General features: G+C 39.4%; 1 protein-coding gene across 1 annotated transcript; it reads left to right on the top strand.

The window, feature by feature from the left end:
• The first annotated feature begins 8 nt into the window (after positions 1 to 8).
• Positions 9 to 9169, top strand: LOC116254658 (uncharacterized). Its single transcript, XM_031630187.2, has 3 exons — positions 9 to 382; positions 3661 to 3734; positions 8890 to 9169. Exons 1-3 carry the CDS (start codon positions 110 to 112, stop codon positions 8975 to 8977), a joined length of 435 nt encoding a protein of 144 aa, XP_031486047.1. The 5' UTR covers positions 9 to 109; the 3' UTR covers positions 8978 to 9169.
• Positions 9170 to 22514: the final 13345 nt, after the last annotated feature.

The following is a 22514-nucleotide window of genomic DNA, read 5'->3' as shown; positions in this document are numbered from 1 at the left end:
TTGGACGATACGCTATGCAAGTCTTTTCCCCTGCCAGGCCAGACAGCCTAGTTATTTCCTGTGCGGCGTTGTCTGGAACAGCGGCAGTGAACGAAGGGGGTAAGGAAACATGGGTTTCTCTGCAATAGGCAGAGCGATGGTGAGGTTGGAGACCAAAGTAGCAGAGAGGATGCGGCCACCTCTGGCCCTTCCTAGGGCCGTCGTCGCATCAACAGCGATGGATCACCAGCCTTTCCGAGGCTTCGATGGTTATCCTACTAATGCTCCGATGACAGTCGACGGCGAAGCAGAGGCCCGGCGAAGCATAGAGGACTGGTTCCCCTATTCTTCTTCCTCCCCCTCTGGTTGGTCGATGCAGCTCATGGCTGTCCCCAAGAAGAAGGTAAGCGCCTTCCACCACCATCCATCCGTTTGCTTTTTCCGGCCGTTCTTTTCCCATCCTCAAACCCCCATGTATTTGGACCTTTGATCTTGTACTGAGGTAGCATTCTCATTTTGTATACTTTTCTTCCTTGGTGAATCATTTGTTGGATTTCCTTCACATTTGGACAGAGTATTTGGATAGTACGTGCATCGAATGCTTAAAAGTGGCCAAAGAATTCTGTGCCTTCTAAAACTCATGATGGCTCCTGCTTTTTTCCTTCCACCAAAGGCAGTGAAATTAGGAACTAGAATGAGCTTGTTGTTTTCAATTTAAGTACTAACGACACAAGCAGCAGTAAATGGGAGAGAAAGACGGTATATGGATTTCTAGCGATAGTTTTCATTATTCGTAATATATCGAGTTCGGATGGTGCTGATTTCTCATACTATTTTTAAGGCACCAGTGAATCTGTGATCCAAAACTTATTTATTGGAAAACAAAAATCAAGGGAAAACGCATGCCTATAGATGAACATGTGAAAAGTAAATCAGGTACACCGTGGGTGGAAGTTGAAAATAAACTACTTCAAATTGCCTTGTTTGATCCGTTAGCGACAAGAGCTCAGCCTACAAGAGCGTCAAGTTTAAAGCATGTCTTGACTTCGATATCCTAGGTGCTTCTTGGCAAAATGTCGTGAGCTTTCTCTCTGCTTCAGCTCCCTCCCCTAATTCACTCCCTACCTCAACCAAAAGAAAAAGTAAAGGGAAGGAATTACCATGTAATTTGTCCTTGTCGTGTTTTGGCCCTGAGAATCAAGACATCCGGTGCTTAGCTTTACAAGGTGTAACCTTGCTTGTCGAAAATATTCTTGTCTAACCAAAGTAATCATCCCTTGCTGAACTTTGATTACCTATTATTTTCTTCATTCAAAAGCTGAAGTTACTCTACTCGACCATGATTGTTTAAAATATGTGCTACTCAACTTTAGAACTTAGAAGTTACCTAATGATCTCAATACATATAATCATCATAAAGCATTGGCTACCTTTGACTGCAGTCCGCTTTCTATCTGAAATTCATACCTCAAAACGTTTGTTTGCCTAATTGGTTAGTGGGGTATTGTTGGCCTTGGAAATGGTTAACCCTGTGAGGCAAAACAGGGTGTCTTCAGGCAACCCGAGGAAAATAGATGAGTACTTTAGCCAAAGTGCACTTGAGAGTGAAATTGTACAGGATCAGCTCAAGTTGGATGCGGCAAACTGAATGTAGACAGAACGTTTATGCATCTCAGCTAAACCACATGGCCCAACTACTAGGTGGTCAATGAGCCAAGGATGAGCAAGGGTCCAAGGCATGGCGTCCTTGGCCAACTAGTTATGAGCATCGCTAAGCAGTTACCAAGTCATGGATGTGAGATGGCAGATGGCTACCATTACCAAGCAAACTGGAAATTCAAAGAAGGTATATGTTGGCTAAGCAACAAGGCACCAAAACTCAGGGTAGTTTGACGAGATTTAAGTTATGAGCTGTTACTTGTGCAATGTTGTGGCTCAGCCATGTGGGAAGAAGGAGATGATAGAGGTAGTTACAACTTACAACCTCTATCATCTACTAAGCAGTTAGTGGTTGAGTAGAGATCTTTAAATTCAGGGTAGTTGGACGAGATTTTAGTTACAAACTGTTACTTGTGCAACATTATGGCTCAGCCATGTGGCAAGAAGGAGATGATAGAGGTACTTAGCAAATGAAAGGGCAGTGTGTATCTGTAAAGATTTTATGTCTTGCTTGCTTGCTTCCATAACTTTTATTCAGCCTGAGTGTTTTTTTTTTTTACTTAAAGGGTATCTACTTGTGATTTTTTGCTGTGAGTCCCTTCAGTTGAAGACATGCGAAGGCTAGTAGCCTTTGTAAGGAGCGAGGGAGCTACACTGCATGATCAGGAGACGAAGTTCAAGGTCTATAATTCAAAAATCTAGTACCCGTATTAAATACACACACTCATTCTGAGGAAACAATGCATATCATGGCTTCAATCCAATTGAAAAAAAAAAGAGAAAGAGTTAAAAGGGGAAGGGGGAGAGAGAGAGAGAGAGAGAGAGAGAGAGAGGTGAAATGAATGTAATTCAAAGCATTTATAAAGCAAAGGACAAGATTTGAAATTCAAAAGATCAAAGAAGAGACAGCAACCACAGTGTAATAGTCTTGTATTAGAAAACTTTGTGAAATCTTGAGAGGCTTATAACCTTGAGTCCAGTGCAGCCAATTGCCACACCTAGCTTTTTTAGGGTACATGCTGGCTGCAAAGGGAGTTGGGATCTACCTTACTGATTGCTCAGGTCAATTTTGGGTTGGGTATTTTTGCTGGTACAAGTGCCAAGCCCAACAGTCAATTTGGTTTCCAATATTGGGGACTGTTTTTAAGGGGGTGTAGTTCTCCATATATAAATGAACTTGAGAATAGTCCTGTATTGAAAATCTTAAGAAATCTGAAAAGGCTTATGTACATGCATCTCATACTTTCAGGTGTTTTGGACCTTTGGTTGTTAGTCTTTTTAAGATGCAACTGAAGCTGACCATTAGGTGGGTCAGGATATGTCATATTGAGACTTAAGTCTCTCTCTGTCTCTCTCTCTCTTCCCCCACACCCCCTGCATCCCCTTCTTTCTTCCTCATGGTCTATTCCCTACCTTTAAAAAGAAGAATGGAAAATTTTATTTGTCCTTTAAACACGTTAACTGGCCTGATTCCTTTATCGAATAAAAGCATATTGTTCATATACCTGTGGCTGAAAGACTGAAGCTATTTTTTAACTATCCACACAGGGCCAGTTCCCTCACTTTATTTACCATTATGCATCTAAAGTTGATCTTTACATCCTTCAGACACATGATCGACTAGATTGTGACAAAACAATATGAACTTAAGTCAATTTATTAGCAGGAAGTTCTTTTCTTTATATGTGGACAAAATAATGGGGTACTGGGGTCTAAAACTAAGAGCCTAAGTTCATGAATTGTTTAGTTAGGAAGGTAATACGTATAGAAGTTTTTTACCTTTATCTTGGTTAATAAGAGCACCAAAGGGTTTAGATCAGGTTTTGAATCTTAAAGAGCCTTCCCAGTATACCATTTTTCTTTTAAGAATGATGACTTTAGTAGTTTTTTTAACTGTTGCATATGAATGAATTATCATCTTTTGCTGCAAATAACTGACACCTGTGTTGTTAAAGTTACATTTGCTCCTGAAATATTGAAACATTCAGTTCCTGATTCTCTTTTTTGTTGTGAAATTTGTAGGTTTCACCTTATAAGAGGGGACTAAGAAATGGTCCAAAGGCTTTGAAGCCTGTACCTGTAATAGTCAGATGCAAGTAAGTGTTTGGTGCATAATTTCATCCTCTACCTTTGAAGCTTTCTTTCTTTTAATGTTGGTTTTCTTGAATGAAAATAAGATAAAAAGCTTCTTGAGGGATTCAGAATGAACCTCCACTGTGAGACAGATGAAGGAAGATCACTAGTATGTTGGATTTAGGGCATGTTTGATGAGGTGTGAAACTCATTTGTGGTGCATTTTATCGCAGATGACTTTGCCATATAAAAGTCACACATTCACGGATACAACCATTTTATCCATGTCCTCCTTAAGTTGAAATTGGGAAGTGACCATTAATCTCTTCGCCCCCATATGATGGAATAGTCTCCTCCTCCTTCTCAAGTGAAGAATGTCCCCACCTGTCAAACACTCCCTTAGGGCTCTGCATGGATAATTTACTTTGGTTCATTCAGTATCCTTGTTACACATGAATTTTTCCTATTCCTTCATAGTACCTCTGCCCTCTTAATTTCAATGACATTTTCCTCCATGTATAATCCGTTTTGCTTGGCTTTTGGTGATATTTCCTATTAATAATGTCCTCTATCTCTTTACATGTTCAAATTAAAAAAACATTCTCTAGACTAGTAGACCTATACATCTAATGTATTAAGTATTGTTGGCAGCCCCCATCCTTATCTTGTTCTTTTTCATGACAACGTGGTAGATACTTATGCAGTATGTATACTTCCTACATATTGTGTTTTAATTGCACGAGTTTTAGGCCTTTAATTAAAAGTGCCAACCCATTGGAAAGGAAATTTATTTCTTTCTGTAATGAAGTGGGGATGTAGATCATAAATTTAGCTAGGGTATCAGTACCACATATGTTGAAGAGTGTGTATTTATGTTCTCCTGTGGTGTGTAAATTTGTATATGTAGGTGTACCCTTAGTATATAATTTCATAAAAGTTCATCCTCCAGTTTTATGATGGATATGCTGACAAGTTTGTGAGTCCATCAGTATCCCTAATCTTGTGCATGTGTTTCCTCTTTCTTTCTTTTTAGACTAGTCTTTACCGTTATACGAAAGTCCAGAATTTTAATTGATCCTGAGCTCAGAGGACTCCATAGACTAACAGCCTAGATTCATGGTTCTATGAGATGAATACTAATCCACAAAGTTGGCCAGTTATATTTGTATTATCAAATTCAGATATTTTCACAATGAAGCTGTGTAAATTAGAATAAACTCTGAAAGAATAAGTGACCAGTTGATCCTGAGAAGACTTTAAAATTAAATACTCAAGGCATTCACAAAGTATGAACAAAGGACACAAATATAAATGAATGAAAGACATGAATTATATATGATAAAGCAGTCACAGTGAGCATTACAAATTTAGAGCTGTTACAGTACAAGTTGGGATGTAGCCCCTATATATATGAGAGAGGGCAGAGGCATTACAAGAGAAAGAGAGCAATGGGTTAGCCATTGGCTGGCCCAACTGCTAGAAATCTAGCCGTTGAGATAGCCAATGGCTGGACTTAATCCATGGTTCTGTTATTTCATTAACAGTCAAAATAGTAAACAAAATAAAATTATAGAAATACATAAAATTCTCACACACAATTGTGCATGTGTATGCACGTATATAGGTACACACAGAGAAGGTGGGATTGCTCACAATATAGATGATAATTTTGTTGCTACAGCACAACTTTGCTGGACAACTGAGATGCACTCTTATATCTTCAAGCTACCTCTTTATATGTTATTTGTGCTATTATTGATGGCATAACTCGAACTTGTGCCTTTGTGTGGAAAATCTTATTCTAAAACATGTACATTAAAATTTTCTCCCCAATCTGCATTAGTATAACTAGGAGATCTAAAGATGAATACAAAGACAAAATAATCCTTTTGAAATATTATTTTAATATGTCTAACAATCTTTAGCACAACTTTCGTATGAACAAAAGTTGGAGCCTGTGATATGAACTGCGTATGTAATCTTAGGCTTGTGATGGTGATATATGAAAGTGCCCTAACTTATTTTCAGTAAAGCGTTGAGTTATGTGGAAATTTTCCCATTATCAATGTTCATCTTTATGCCAAGTTCCTCAGAGTCTCCACAATTTTCTCCTCAATAATATCTGATCAATCTGCAACACTGGAGACAAATTTAGTTTGAGAGAGAAAGTAGCCTATGGGACGGTAGGATAATTTTATAATAAAATATATGTTAGGACATAGTCCAACTTGCATTTAGAAAATGTTTGAGTTTGACGCCTTTATTATCAGTTTATCACTGCCCATAGTAATCATATTTTTCCATATATGAAATTAGAATAACAAATTCTGTTGTCAACATTTTTCATTGGGAGAGCATTATCCGTGTAATAAGTCTTAAACCTAAAACCTTCCATGACATTATTGAATCTATAACTCTAGGCTTTCTTAGTCAGAAAACGTTTCCTTTAGTTAAAGCCATTCATGAAAGAGCCTTTGTATGCACTAATTTTAAAAGACCCTTTTCACATCCATTTGATAAAGAGATCAATTTCTAATGGAGGCAACAGTAATAATTGTTTTGATTGAGGTTATATGAGCATCTGGTGCAAGGGTGTCATTATAATCAGTCCTTTATTGTTGAGCATACCCTTTGGTGTCTAGTTGAGCTGTATGTCTTTCTAGGCTCCCATCGTTTCCTGTTTGAAGAAGCAGGTTCATGTGAGGAACAAATTGGCATGAGACGAGATCTATACCTAGGAGTAAATGGGTCATAGCTAATACGACATAATCTTCTAGGTTGGGTAGGATTCCTCAAGATCTTTTTGAAAGTGTGTTTTTGTTACTCATTTCATCATTTGGAATTTTGGAGAGGAGACATCCCTAGTAAGAGTGGGTCTAAGATTTGATTATGAATAGGATGTCTAGCATTATCGATATCATAGTTATCCTAAAACACAACTTCATCATCACATTCTTTATGATCACATGAAAATGAGTCGGAAAGCGAAACATAATTTTCTTTTCCACTGTCTTCAAAACCTTTTTCATTTTCAAGAACATTACATTTTAAGAAACAAAATGCTTGTTTATGTTCAAATCATAACTTTGATAGCCTTTTTTATTTTTCGAATAACTAAGAAATGTGAAATAGATTCGCTAATGGTGATTGTTTTCAGAATTCAGTAATTATAATTTATGAGCATGGAATACAAATCTCACTTACACAACTACCCAAAAAAAAAGATCAAGTAATGAACAACATCTTACCAAGTAAGAAGGTGTCAAATACAATTGAATGTCACTAATGAGAAACAACTATGAGGTACTAGATATTTCCAACTACAAAAATAACAATTAACAACTAATGAGCAACAACTAATTGCAGACTAGATATTTCCATCAAGAGAAAGCAGATTAAGCAACTTCCCAGTTTAAAGGTACATCAGGGATTAAAGTTGAATTTAGTCTTGATAAAAATGTTTAAGTTTTTATGACATTGATTATGCTCGTGAAGCTGCTTCCTTTCTCAAAAATATGATCAACTCCATGCCCCATGGCACATCGTGAAACCAAAAATGAGAAAACAGTTCTTTCAAGTATGAAATTTATGGGATAGGCAGCTATTTGATCTTTTGGGAGACATATATGGAAACAGCGTATGGTTTTATATGGGCAACTCAAAGTGTAGAAAAATTACATCCTTGCATATTTGTGAGTTCAGCTAAAGCAATGGTGTGACTATTAGAGGAAGTCCCATGTGTCGCCCACTTTTGCTTTAACAAACAAATGCACCTAACAAAAATTAATTTGATTTACAGATAACAAGCCCACTTGATAAAAATTAATTTGATTTACAGAAAACATTGGAATCACACAACGAAAAGGCGGTAGCTAGAGAGAGGAGAGAGAGAGAGTCTCTTGGTGACCCCAAAGGGGATTGTTGTACACTTTGGTCCTGTATGACAGTCTTTGGAGAAGAGAGAGAGAGCATGAGAGTCACCTGATAGTGTTTGCTGAATGCGTTGCTGGTGGACGGCCAGCCCTGATAACCTGCACCACTCTGCCCTTTGGTTAAGCTCTGCCCCTTTGCAGAGAAAGTTTCAACGGGTTGAGAAAAGGGTGGGTTGGCAGCTTATAAGTTGTGCGAGAGTCAACTTCAAATGTAAAACTGGTTCTCTAAAATGGTATGCATTGTGATATCAGTTGAACATCAAATTAAATAATTCTCAAGCGATTCTGACATGATTTGGCAATCTGAACTATCTAGTATCTAAGACTTATTCCTTTAAAACTTGGTTTTATATGGGTCAAGTCATAGATCGTGATCTAGCTTCTAGCCGATCCAAGCTGACTCGGGCGTTTCCTACTCGACTCACTGGGTTTGCCAACTATGACACATCTCACCCTCTTGTTCACAACGGGAAGAGATTAAGGCAATGACCCCTCAAAGGAGGGGTTGCCAGTAACAGTCTAACAGCTTTACCGTTGGCATTGGGAAAATCTATAAACTGACTAAATTGGGTTGCCGAGTCAATTTGCTACCTGTGATGTAGTAGTAAGCTGATCCACGTTATGGTTTGCCAACTAAATGTGGAAGTATTTACATGACTACTGTGGCAATAAATTACCCTGTGAATGAGGGGGCTTTTTAATCTTAAAATTAAAAACGAGGCTTGGCTGCCTTTTCTTTTTTCTGCCTCCCACATTGTATCATTTTTTGTGTGACAGGTTATGATACATATCAGGGGCGGAGCCAGAAATTTTTCATGAGGGGGCTGAATTAAAGTTTTTAAATTTTGATTGGGGCCGAAATATCATTTTTCAAAATTTTTATATAAAACAAGTGAAATTTTTCTAAACTTTACGTTAATTTTTTTATTTTTTATTTTTGAGGTGGGGCCAGGGCCCATGTGGCCCTACTTGGCTCCGCCCCTGATACGTACAACGTTGCCAAAGATTTCCATTGATGGATAGGATGTAACATGGCATTGCTGGGATTTTAGCAAGCAAAATACCCTAAAATAGGTTTTTTTTCTGTGTTCGCGATTTTGCAAGTTTAATTGTAAGGTTGATGTTCAAGTTATTTCTTTTGTAACCTACTGTTTTATATTGTCATTGCAGTCCTGCTTACAAATTTAGTTGTACTGTTCATATTCCAAGGGTTTTCTTTTTTACTGTTGTATATTGTCTTCTGCAGAAGTTGTGGCCGGGTTAAACTGCCACATTTCTTTTGCTGCAGTGGGGATAGAGGGACAAGTGGAAGGACTGATGAATCTGCACAATAAGAAAAGTAAAACTGTTCAAACAGTTGGTTGAATACCATTTAGATCCTTGAATTGGAGGAATAATGACTACTGTTGCAGTTATTTCTCGTGGAAAATGTTAGGCCGTGGATCTTCATACTGCTTTATATTATTTTGTCTTGCTGTTCACTTGGATTACCTGTATAAACTTTTTTCCATTCATTTCTTCCTTCATGTTGTTCTTGGACCTTTGGCGGCTAAATTTCCTGTGGCATGAGTTGTGGTATGCTTGAAAGAAAAAGAAATGGGAATGTGTTGGTCATGGCTAAAGCATAGCTGATGATGAAGAAGAGCGCTTCATATGCCAAGCATGTGCTCACTGGAACTTTATTCACTTCATTGCTATCACTGAACAATTGACTGTAATTTTAGTTGAAAACCTTGGATTATGATCGGCTCTCTGTTCAGCTATGGGAGTACGATTACAGGCATTAATCAAATGCAGCTTGTAAGAGGAGGTCCCAGGAGTTTGGTCAAGTCATTCTGTCTGTTATCATGTCCAGAAGCGCTATTAAATTTAGCAGGGCTTAGTATTAACAAAAATTAATCTTGTTGCCTGCCCAAAGACAAGTTTTGTTCTGTGCCCTTAGAGGTTGTTTGGCATCGGGGACATTATGAATGTGTCCAATGAATTTACCTCAAGAATGAAACTGATTCATGGAACATTGGAACAAGTGTCTCGTGAATATGCCTCAAAATTTAGGGTAGATTCATGGGACACTCTCATGGTGTTCTTGCTGCCAAAATGTTTTGCAGGGTGATTTATTTGTTTCTGGCAGTAGATTGTGATTCAAAAATTGAATTTATTAGGGCTTGGTCGAGTTATGGAGGGAGTTCCAGAATAGATGCTGTTAATGACCAAAGGTATCCTTAAGCCCAACTGAATCAATGACCATGGGCTCGGAGAGAACTGTTCAACGTAAATCTATCAGTTTTCAACATTAAGAATGTGGTTTGAAATCCTAAACCAAGTCAATGGCAAGCTACAGGTCTACTGCGACCAACTTCACATCTACGACTTCTGAATATGCATGAACCTTCCGAAATTTTTGAGCTCACTCGATTGTGACAATAATTTTTCACGACATTTGTGAACTATCAATAGAGTTGATGTGATGGTTAATAATCAGTTTCTTAGTTTTGGTCTATGATTTAAAAAGGGACCCATTTTTGCGATTTTTCAAATAACGGCCACAGTTTAATAAAGCAGTCAAACAAGGGTTTGGACTTTGAACTGAAAGTTAAATTAACAAACAAAAGACATTAGCTGCAACTTTTTTTCTTTTCAAAGGGTTTGCCTCATACAAAAGCACCTAGACTCCCAATATAGGAAACTAAATCCTAACATATAAACTTGGTCATGATGTCCATGTTTCTTAACAAATACACATTTAATGAAGAGAAATAAACACAACTAGTTCCCCAGTATGGGAAACTAAACCCTAAGAAGTAACTGTTAAGAAAAATCATAAGTTATGTCTCTTTTTTCCGTCTCCTCTTTTCTTCTCGTGAGCACACAACACACACACCCCTATATATATATATATGTGTGTGTGTGTGTGTGTGTATAGAGAGAGAGAAAGAGTTACTATATAAACAATCTAACATTTCAATCTTTCTATCTTTTTTCATCTCTTATATTACCTTGCTTTTTTATCTTCCTTTGTTTGTCGTGCCCTAAGTTGACTATCTAGTCTTGCTTTACTCATCTATCATGAATAAATTTCAATCATTTCACAAAACTACACACACACACACACACACACACACACACACACACACACATATATATATATATATATATATATATATATATATGCAATTATTATTCAAGAAATCTCTTGTTGGGAGATCACCGGATTTACTAAGAACGAATGGCTATTTACATGACACAAAATTGGGTCCTAAAGAACTAGGAGAAACAAAATCAGAAATTTTGTCAAAAGACACCAACCTTCCAAAAACCAATCCCATGTTAGAATTCCCTACCAGTTTGGAATGCCAACAAGAAAACAATCTCCAATACCACCTCCCTTTCCAGCACGACCAACTTTGAAGAGAACTTCTAATGTTGTCAAACTCCACTACCACCACAAACGAGTAGCTGTCTATGCTGAACAGCAATCACATCCATAATCCCAGCCAACATTGCAAGCACATGGTTAAACACCTAGCAACCTAATCTCAATGAAGGAACTGAACTCCGTATCAGTACCTTCAGTAGTATTCCATAATTGCAGCCTTGATAATTGACGCCACTCCACTTAGCCAACCCACCTTCACTATTCCCATGTCGATGGCAAGACTAATGATAGTATGCCATATCCAGCCCTCTAGCATATTTCTATTACTATCTTCGAGCTCCAACTTCCTAAAATGTTCCGCACACATCTTCTACACTTCCTGAGCAACATTCTCACTGACAGGCTCCCCAAGTGCCTGACACCTCCTTTTCTTCCATATCCACCAAAAAACCAGAGATAAGAATAATTTCTAGCATTTCAGAACAGCTGAGCAACATTCTCACTGACAGGCTCCCCAAGTGCCTGACACTTCCTTTTCTTCCATATCCACCCAAAAACGAGAGGGAAGAGTAATTTCCAACATTTCAGTACAACTGACTCTTAACAAATAAAGCGTTCACCATTTTAAAACCATTCGCGAGGCTCCTAAAAGGCTGTCCCTTCACCCCTTCACCCACTTTCAATCAATGAATTTCCAGATGCTGTTAACCACCTTAAATTCCATGAAAACATGACTATGAGTCTCCTCCTGAGCAAAACATAGCTAACACATCGATCCAAGAAAATATCTAACTTCTTCAACTTGTAGTCCATAAGGACACAACCTTCACAAGCAATATATAGAACCCATACAGATCCAAGATGTCCAATCCCTATCCATATCCATCTTCTCCATTTTTTAATGACCCTTTTGGTACTTTTCCAAAAGCTATTTTTGGTGATCTCTCAATTAGGGAAACCAACCAGCTCAAGAATATTCACCCTCAGTAAGAACAAGAAAATATACTTAGATCTGATGTCCGATCGATCCACATAAAAAAAATTGGATGTGGAGAATGTTTTGATATGCAATTAAGAATTCAGTCAAATTCAGATATAAGAAATGACATCAGATTGACTTCATATTTGGATTCGGATTTAAGAATATTTACCATGTTCGGTTTTAGGTCAGATATAGTTTACAATAAATATCTATGTCCAATGTCTATGATGTGATTTGGACTTGGATTACGAATTTGGGTTTTAGATTCAGATGCGGTATTAGAATTTTCTTTGTCTGAATTCGAACATGAAGTCAAATCCAACCATACAGATTTCTCAAAAAGTAAAAATGATAAAAAAATACATTTGATTTGAATCTGATCTGTTGACATCCCAAGTCCAGACAATTAAAATTAGCTTCTTTAGATACCATCCAGCTGGTCTCCTGTTGAACTCTCACAAAATCCTCACAAGTCCAAATTATAGGTCTTCTACACCACCAGTCCAACCAAAACCTTACTTTTTCTTCACTTTTCAAATTACATTGAGTCAGTTCTTTCATACCTTTCCATGCAGCAATAAATGACTTCCAACAGAAAGAGGCTTTGGACTTAAGTTTTCGTACTCCAAATGATTTGCTTGCTTAAGTATTTTAATCTAACAAACAATGCTCATATCAAGTCACAGCAATATACAAAATGGATCAAACAGTCCCCTGTTGAACCCTTCTCTTAGGTAAAATTCAGCTACTTGATTAAAATTGTTGTCAAATACAGAACTTATACCTATCATGATTTTTTCAACCCAACTATCTGTAGTTGCGCTTGAAGTAAGGAATTCCTCAGAAAACCAAAAAACACTGTCATATACTTTCCTCAACTCAGCCTTTCAGACACAATTATTTTTCCTTCTAAGTAAGACAGTGACTTTACCAGAAAATCTTGACTACTCCCTTGTAAGAATGTGTGTTGGTTAAAAGAAACAATCTTGCATAAAATTGGTCCCATATGTCTTACCATTATATGGCTTGAGAACTTTACTAATTAACTATTATAGAAATAAATTGGCCTAAAATTTTGAATGTTCAGACCATTCATCACCTTTAGATGACCACCAAATGCATTCTATTTATCTTAGAAACCAACTTCATTGTGAAAAAGTTCATAATTGCACGAGATAAGTCAGCCTTGGACATTTTTGAAAAAGTACATTAGGATATCCATCAGGGCCTGGGCTAAGTTTCTGTTAGCACCCATAACTACCCACTAGATGCCCTCAATTGATATAAATCCTTTAAATGTGGGTTCTCCTTAGGATAATTTTGGGGACATAAACCATATATCATAGTTGGGAGATGAGCAATCCACCTTATAGAACCTAATTCTTCAAAATAAGAATAGTAAGCTTCAAAACTGATTTGCATCCTCAAAACAAGTATCATATATGGTTATTAAACTAGGAAAATGTTTATGGGTATCCACAATTTTAAACATCTCACTTGATTGATTTTAAACTGGGTAGCTCATCGTATTTGAGCAAATATTTGGCCACCTTCTTCGTAAATTGAACAACCATAATCACGTAAGCTTCAATGATTGATGCCACATAAGAAAAAATTCTGGCATTCCACAAGACTATAGGCCGATTGGAAGATGAATAGAAATCCTAACCCTTGTTGATGTTTCCACCTTCATTTCTTGCACTAGACATCATTTGTTAGCCACACTAGAGTTCAACTTCCACACACCAAGCTCCCAGTTGCAAAACTAGATCTAGTTCCTGATGAACAAAAACATTTTCCGTCATCACTAGCAAAAAACAAACATATTGCAAGAAAATTCCATAATCTATCGACCCTTGCCTCATACCAGGGTAGCAATGGTAGTGAATTAAAATGACCTTATCATTGCTTGATATGGCCCTTGAGGAATTATCAAAGGTCTTTTATCATCAACTACATGAGCCTTGTTCCACCATTGCAGCTTAGCTTCTGGGACTTGTTTGACCATTATAATCCACAGGCTAAGTACCACATGCAACAACAATTGGATAAGTGAGATGGACAACGAAGCAGCACCCTCCCCCAATGAATTTTGTAGGCCTCCAGAAACTTCCATGGCACTCTTTAAAGAAAGTAGAGAGCAAGAGAACTGAAAAAAAGAACGAAATTAACGTGGTTGGGTTCTTGAGAACCTACGTCCACGATCAGAGAATCAAAAGCCTTCCTTCCTGTTTTTCTTTTGTTTCTTTACACTGTTCACTTTCTATATACAACGACACTATATGTACAACAATAAGAGGCTACTGAAATCTCCCTGTAACCGGCAAGAGATTGTTGGGCATAATTGTTTCAGCTTGAGAATCTTGAGCCAAATCACCATCTTTATGATCTTTCTTTTTTTTTTTTTTCTTCTTATCTCGTCATCAATGTTACTTTCCTTTTCTCCTTGCGTTTCATTGTGAGAAGCGTGGATCAGATTGGGAACGTTCTGGCTGGTAGAGGATAACTGATGCTTTCCTTTTGAGGCCATTACTAAATGACATTGCATAGAAGATTTTCCGTTTTGTTCCTTGCAGCTGTCAATATCAAGGCTGGACGTTGCATTAGAGTTAGGCGTTGCATTATTTGATTGACGATTCCCTTGCTGGCTTGATTGCTCAGGATTTGCATGAATCAGATTTGAATGTTCGTCTTTAATACGCCCCCTCAAACGAAAACGGCTGGTGACGTTGAGTTTGGCTCGTAAATTTAAAAACTGATCTTTCCCCAAGGCTTTGGTGAATATGTCCGCAATTTGATCAGAAGAAGTCACGTACCTAGTGATGAGATGCCCTGAAGTCGCCATTTCACGCACATAATGATAATCAATCTGAATATGTTTTGACCGATTGTGTAAAACTGGATTTTTAGCTAAATAGAGAGCACTGATATTATCACAAAAAAGAACAGGTGCTTTCATAATGGGAATGCCAATATCTCTAAGGATCTGAAGGAGCCAGGTTAATTCTACAGCGGTTGATGCCATGGAACGATATTCAGCCTCGGTGCTAGATCGAGCGACGGTAGTTTGCTTCTTCGCACTCCAAGAAAGACAATTTGCTCCTAGAAAAGTACAGTACCCTGTTGTGGATCTTCTAGTAAGATGACATCCAGCCCAATCTGCATCAGAAAAAGCATATAAATCGACCGTGCTTTGAGAGAGAAGATGAATTCCATAATCGGTAGTCCCTTTGATGTAACGGAGAATACGCTTGGCAATGTTGAAGTGAGCTCGGGTAGGATTCTGCATAAATTTACTGATGAAATTTACTGAAAAAGATATCTCTGGCCGAGTGATTGTCAGGTACTGTAATGATCCAACTATCGCACGATAAAATGTGGGATCTGGGTATGATGAAGTGTCCAGAAGATCTAACTTAGTTGCCATAGGAGTGTTCATTGGTTTGCAATCAAGCATTTGTGCTCGTTCCAAAATGTCTCGAGCATATTTTGCTTGATTGAGGAAGAGACCATCGCCAGTGTGCAAAACTTCAATCCCAAGAAAATAGCTGAGTTGCCCCATATCTTTCACAGGAAATTCAACTTGAAGTTTAGAGAGAAAATTCTGAATTAAGTTGGAAGAGCTACCTATAAGCACCATATCATCAACATAGATTAAGAGAATAAGACAATTGTTATTCTCATGAAACGTGAACATAGATGGGTCTGAATAGCAGCTCCGAAATCCATTGACGAAGAGGAAATCACTTAGCCGTTGAAACCATTCTCTAGAGGCTTGCTTCAACAATTGGGTTTTCTTGGAACTAATTCCCATGTATTAACATTGTTGATGATAATAGTCGTTTTACATGGTTTTATCCTCTAAGGCGCAAATCTGATTTCTTTGATGCTTTTGTTCATTTTCACAAAATGGTTGAGCGTCAGTTTGACAGGAAAATAAAAATTTTTCAAAGTGATGGAGGCGGCGAATATACTAGCTCTGATACCATAAAGAAAGTAGAGAGCAAGAGAACTGAAAAAAAAGAACGAAATTAACGTGGTTCGGTTCTTGAGAACCTACGTCCACGATCAGAGAATCAAAAGCCTTCCTTCCTGTTTTTCTTTTGTTTCTTTACACTGTTCACTTTCTATGTACAACGACACTATATATACAGCAATAAGAGGCTACTGAAATCTCCCTGTAACCGGCAAGAGATTGTTGGGCATAATTGTTTCAGCTTGAGAATCTTGAGCCAAATCACCATCTTTATGATCTTTCTTTTTTTTTCTTTTCTTCTTATCTCGTCATCAATGTTACTTTCCTTTTCTCCTTGCGTTTCATTGTGAGAAGCGTGGATCAGATTGGGAATGTTCTGGCTAGTAGAGGATAACTGACGCTTTCCTTTTGAGGCCATTACTAAATGACATTGCATAGAAGATTTTCCGTTTTGTTCCTTGCAGCTGTCAATATCAAGGCTGGACGTTGCATTAGAGTTAGGCGTTGCATTATTTGATTGACAATTCCCTTGCTGGCTTGATTGCTCAGGATTTGCATGAATCAGATTTGAATGTTCGTCTTTAATACTCTTTCCTCTCAGATATGTATGAAATTATCATTGAAAGGCTCCATAAATTCCAAGGCATCTGGCAGCATGCAGGGCAAGCGGGAGAGGGGGTGACACGCCCCCTTATTGGTTCGTTTTGGACTACATATTAAAAAATATAAAACTCATTTTTTTTAAATGCATATTTTAAATGGCAAAATGCTCTTTTGTTACAAATGGGACGGACTTTATTTTGGTTGATTCTGAGCTCATTTTAGATCCTGATCGGGTTTGCTTGGTCGCCAATACATTTTAGTTGATGTCTGAGGCTCAGATCGAGGATTAGATGAGTGGTTTAGGTTCAAAACATATTTTTAAAGTTCTTTTTGGTACAAAATTGAGACACAATGCAAAAGAAAGGTCTGAGCATGCATGCGCGGTGCTCGACAATATCAAAATTTGTTATTTTGGCCTTGACTTTTGATTTTGAATTGAAATTATTGATTTGGATCCAAAATTTGGTTTTGAATCCAATTTAGATCCGAGAGCGGCTTTATGGGTCCTTTTCCTAGTTTGGACTTAATTTCATTCATTGGGCTCAATTATGGACTTTGGCTTCGTATTTCGGACCAAGGTGTGTATTTCAAATCTAAGACTTGAATTTGGATCTAAATCTTGATCTAAAGTTGGATTTTGAATTTAAATCTTGCATTTGGATTTAGATATGGGTCTATAGGTCTGTTTTGGGAGTGGTTGAGAATTGGACTTGGTTATGGATATAGAAGTATGTTTTAGGTCTAGGGTCAAGGTTTGAATTTGGGTATGGATTTAGAAGTCTCTTTTGGGTTTGGAGTTCAAAATTAGATTCAAATCACTGTAAAAATGGTTGAAATAACTAAGAACTTTGTTTGAACAAAATGGAATACAATTATTTGGAAAAAAATTAGGGTTGATAATATATGCCCCTCTTTGTTACTAAATCGGCGAACACCACTTTTAGTAGCAAAGATAAGCACCTTAGATTTTTTTTTTTTTTTTTTTAAATGTTTGGAGTAGCATTTTTGGTTTAAGCCCTTAGCTGAATAGGTTATTTGAACATGTCACAGGTTTAATCCTTTACTTATATGAGTTTGGCAAGATTGGGTTCAGGTTTGACCGGCTTGCATCGTAGGTTTAATTCCTTATCTACATAAATTGCTCTTGGGTTGCATTGCAGGCTTAGCCCGTTACTTGCATGGGGTTTGCTCTCGAGCTTTGAGTGATAGTAATAAAAAAAAATGCTTCCATGTAATCATTACTTTTTACAACTAAAGAAAATCTAAATGGATAATAGATAAATGTGTTGAATACAAGTATTTGTCGTCGATTAAAAGGTGGATACAAGAGAATTAAGTATAGAATTTATTGAAATAAAGAGTGTTAACAAGATGGAATCAGTAAGTTCCACCTCATTAGCATCAATCAACCAGTATGAGCTTCCTTTCCAGTTTAGCGCCCACTTGCCACACGGTCGTCCTTTGAGGTATAGCATGGATCGTAGGACCAAGTCATTCACCTTGAAATGTCTTTCAATAACTAATTTGACAAATTGTCTAACCACCTTCTAACGATAGGCTTCAGCATGCTTAGTCGCTTTTAACCTCTTTTCATCTAACAAATCGAGCTGCAATAGTTTCTTCCGCTGATATTGATTTAGAAGAAGTTCTATAAAAGAAGCGAATTTCAGAGTGGGTTTTAATACATGCAATGGTAGTGTTCCCCTGTGTCTGGGAGTCTGTACAGTCCTTTGCTTTGTTTTGCATTGTGCTTCCTTTGCTTATGTTGAGTCATTTGCTTATGCACGTTTACTTGTATGGGAGTACCCTCATACCGGTCTAAGTGTCAAGTATTGGGATTTCTTGTTTTGGGTGGTCGACATGGGAATCCTGTAAGCGACCTCGGCCATCTTATATAAGTAAAGTCGAGATCATTCTCCTTACTTATCTTTCTCGTGATGTACTAATTTTCCAGGCGAATACATTGTGAGATTTCTTTATTCACAAGCATTCTTTATACACTCGTTTTCTCAAACTACTTTTGCGCCCCGTTCAGTGGTTTGAAGGCTTGCGGCAATCAGGTTCTTGCCACGCTGCACGGGCCGAAGTTGTCAGCCCATGACAACTGGTATCAGAGCCCAGGTTCGGCAATCTGAGGAAGCGATTGGATAGTCGGTGTACAAATACACGCCGACGATCGTTGATCGAAAGAGACCTCCGACGATCGTTGATCGAAGAGGAAGAAGCCCTGGCGACTCAATACAATCTGCGAAGTGCCAAGGGCAAGGGGGTAGCCCATTCTGACGAGATGGGTACATATCAGGGTTAGGAAGACCTGACCGAAATGGTGAACAAGCTGGCTACCGATGTAACTACTCATGAAGAAGCGTTGGGTAATGCAGCTGAGTCCTTCGAGAAAATGAAGGACGAGATGAAGGTACTGCGGGAACAAGTGGCCGACCTAGTGGCCATGAATCGGGCACTGACTGACACAGTGACCGCGTTACAGGCTGAAGTCAAGGAACTTCAGGTAAAGAACCGCACACTATAGAGACAAATCTCTGTAGGTGAAGGTGACGATCGGCCAGCGAGGGTCGATGTTCAGAGACCAGCTAAATACAACGAAACTCGATATAGTCGAGTGATCGACAACTTTTTATTTCAAGTGGAGTATTACCTGGACTTGCAAGGCGTTATGAGGGACGACCTTCAAGTCAAGACTGCGGCTATGTTGTTAGAGGGCGATGCTGTGGCATGGTGGAGAAGGAAAAGACTCGACATTCAGAAGGGGATCTGCACAATAGACACTTTCGATGATTTTCAACGAGAGTTAAGAACTTACTTCATGCCCCCGAATGCGACACGCTATGCCTATCAGATGGTTGGTGAACTGAAACATACCGGATCCTTGCGAGATTATGTGAGGGCTTATCAAAGGCTGATGTTAGATCTGCCAGATATGCAAGAACAAGATAAATTGAACTGGTTTATTTTGGGACTTCAGTCGTGGGCACAATCCGAAGTGGAAATGAGTAATCCAGAGACCTTGGAGGATGCTTATGTGGTAGCAGAACGTTTGACTGATACTCAGCGCAAGAGCTACACTAACGCCATAAAGCCGTCGAAGAAGCCTGACCATGGAGGAAAGAAAGATGATCGAAGGGAACGAAAAGATGAACCATCAACTCAGCGCCAAGTCGAAAGAAGAACTTTCTTTCGCAGAAACGACAACTCTCAGAATAGAGTGTTAAAATGTTGGTTTTGCGATGGTAATCACTTAGGGAGGCAATGTCCAAAGCGTGTAAACAGGGACAATCAAGCAAGCTCTTCAAGGCAATCTGCTGATGCGGCATAAGGTGAAAATGGGAAGGACCAAAGATGGGTGCACTTCAACTTCTGAACACCATAAAAATGGAGGAAAAAGTGAAGGTGACAGCGACACCTTCTAACGACTTCATGTACTTGGAAATCCTGGTAAATGGAAGGTCTAACACGGCTATGGTAGACACGGGAGCAGCCACACATAACTTTGTCTCAGTTGAGGAGGCGAGGAGACTAGGCCTAACCCTTGAGATGGGAGAGTTACGTATGAAGGCGGTGAACTCAGAGGCCAAACCCATACACGGAGTGGCCCGTGATGCGGTTGTGAAGATTGAGAGTTGGTCAGGAAGGGCCAACTTCTCGGTGGTCCCGATGGATGATTTCCGGATGATCCTAGACATGGAGCTCCTCAGTACAGCGAAAATGGTCACAATGCCGCACCTACACAGTATTAGTATCATGGACGAGAAGTCTCCTTGTATGGTTCCAGTAACATCGATAAAGAGGGATAAGGGCAAAGCCGCAATGGTATCTGCCCTTCAGTTGAATAAAGGCCTCAATCACGGCGAATAGACGTACTTGGTGGCAATCAGGGAAGTGACTAATGACTCCCCTGGTTTGGTCACAGAGGCGCTTGCACCTGTCTTAACGGAATTCGCAAAAACAATGCCTGCAGAGCTCCCTAGACGGCTGCCACCTCGACGTGAGGTGGATCATGCCATCGAACTCCTTCTTGGTGCCAAACCCCCGGCAATGGCACCATATCGAATGGCCCCTGCAGAATTAAGAGAACTTCAGTGACAGTTGGACGAGATGCTAGCTGAAGGTATAATAAGACCCTCCAAAGCTCCTTTTGGTGCACCAGTGTTATTCCAAGCGAAGCATGACGGCTCCAAAAGGCTATGTGTGGATTATCGGGCGTTGAACAAAGTAACAGTGAAGAACAAGTACCCCTTACCTTTGATTGCAGATCTGTTTGATCAATTGGGCAAAGCTCAAGTGTTTTTCAAGTTAGACCTCAGATCAGGATATTGGCAAGTTCGGATTGTTGACGGCGACGAGCCCAAGACCACTTGCGTCACTCACTACGGTGCCTTTGAATTCTTGGTAATGTCGTTCGGGTTGACGAATGCCCTAGCCACTTTTTCGACTCTAATGAATAAGATATTCTATCCGTACTTAGATAAGTTCGTGGTAGTCTATCTTGATGACATTGTAGTGTACAGCAGTTCCATGAGGGACCATGTCGAACACTTGCGAACAGTGTTCAAGGTATTGGAGGAAAACGAACTCTATGTGAAGCACGAGAAGTGCCTATTCGGCCAACCGGAAATCAGTTTTCTCAGTCACATTGTGGGAAAAGATCAGCTGCGAATGGACACAGAAAAGGTGAGGGCAATTTGAAACTGGAAACCGCCAACCAATGTACCAGAACTACGTTCTTTTCTCAGTTTGGCAAATTACTATCGACGATTCATTGAGGGGTATTCTTTGATAACTGCGTTTCTCACTGATTTGCTAAAGAAAAACCGAACTTGGGCTTAGGAAGTGCTCGAAGAAGATGCCTTCGAGAAGTTGAAGAGGGTCCTGATGCAGGAGCCTGTGCTCAGGTTGCCCGACCACACAAGGAAATTTGAAGTCCACACAGATGCATCAGATTTTGCTATTGGTGGAGTTTTGATGCAGGAAGGTCATCCAGTCGCCTATGAGAGTTGGAAGCTGAAAGACGCTGAGCGACGGTACTCCGTGCACGAAAGAGAAATGATGGTCATTATTCATTGTCTTCGCACATGGAGGCATTACTTATTGGGGTCCCAGTTCGTGGTAAAGACTGATAATGTAGCCACAAGCTACTTCCAGACTCAAAAGAAGTTGAGTCTGAACCAGGCTCGATTGTAGGAATTCCTTGTAGAATTTGATTTCGTCTTGGAGTACAAGGCAGGGAAGACAAACGTCGTAGCCGATGCACTGAGTCGGAAGGCGTAGTTGGCAGCTACCCGGACTGCATCATCCGAAGCACAACTCGAGGGTGCTCTTCTCGGGCGGATTCGAGAAGGCATGAAGCAGGACCCAGTGGCCAAGCACTTGGTCGAAACAACGGAGGCGGGAAAAACGCGACGATTCTGGCTACAAGATGGACTTTTGATGGCAAAGGGCGGACGAGTGTTCGTGCCTAAATGGGGCAATCTCCGACGAGAGTTGCTGAAGGAGTGTCATGACTCATTGTGGGCTGGCCATCCTGGCCAGGAGCAGATAGTGGCACTGCTCGAACGTGGCTACTACTGGCCACAGATGCGCGACGACGTTGAAGCCTATGTGAAAACATGTTTAATCTGTCAGCAGGACAAGAGAACAAACCAGAAGCTTGCCGGTCTCCTCGAACCTCTTCCTATTCCAGAATGTCCGTGGGAATGCATCTCCATTGACTTCATCGTCAGCTTGCCCAAAGTTGACGGCTTCAGCTCCATCCTTGTGGTTGTGGATAGATTTTCAAAGTATGCCACATTCATCCCAGCCTCTAAAGAATGTCCCGCGGAGAAGACGACAGAGTTGTTCGTGAAGCATTCTTGCTTATCTTTCTCGTGATATACTAATTTTCTAAGCGAATACATTGCGAGATTTCTTTATTCACAA

Source organism: Nymphaea colorata, chromosome 5 (genome assembly GCF_008831285.2).
Source record: "Nymphaea colorata isolate Beijing-Zhang1983 chromosome 5, ASM883128v2, whole genome shotgun sequence".
NCBI lineage: Eukaryota > Viridiplantae > Streptophyta > Magnoliopsida > Nymphaeales > Nymphaeaceae > Nymphaea > Nymphaea colorata.
This window is presented reverse-complemented; position numbering and strand designations above follow the sequence as displayed.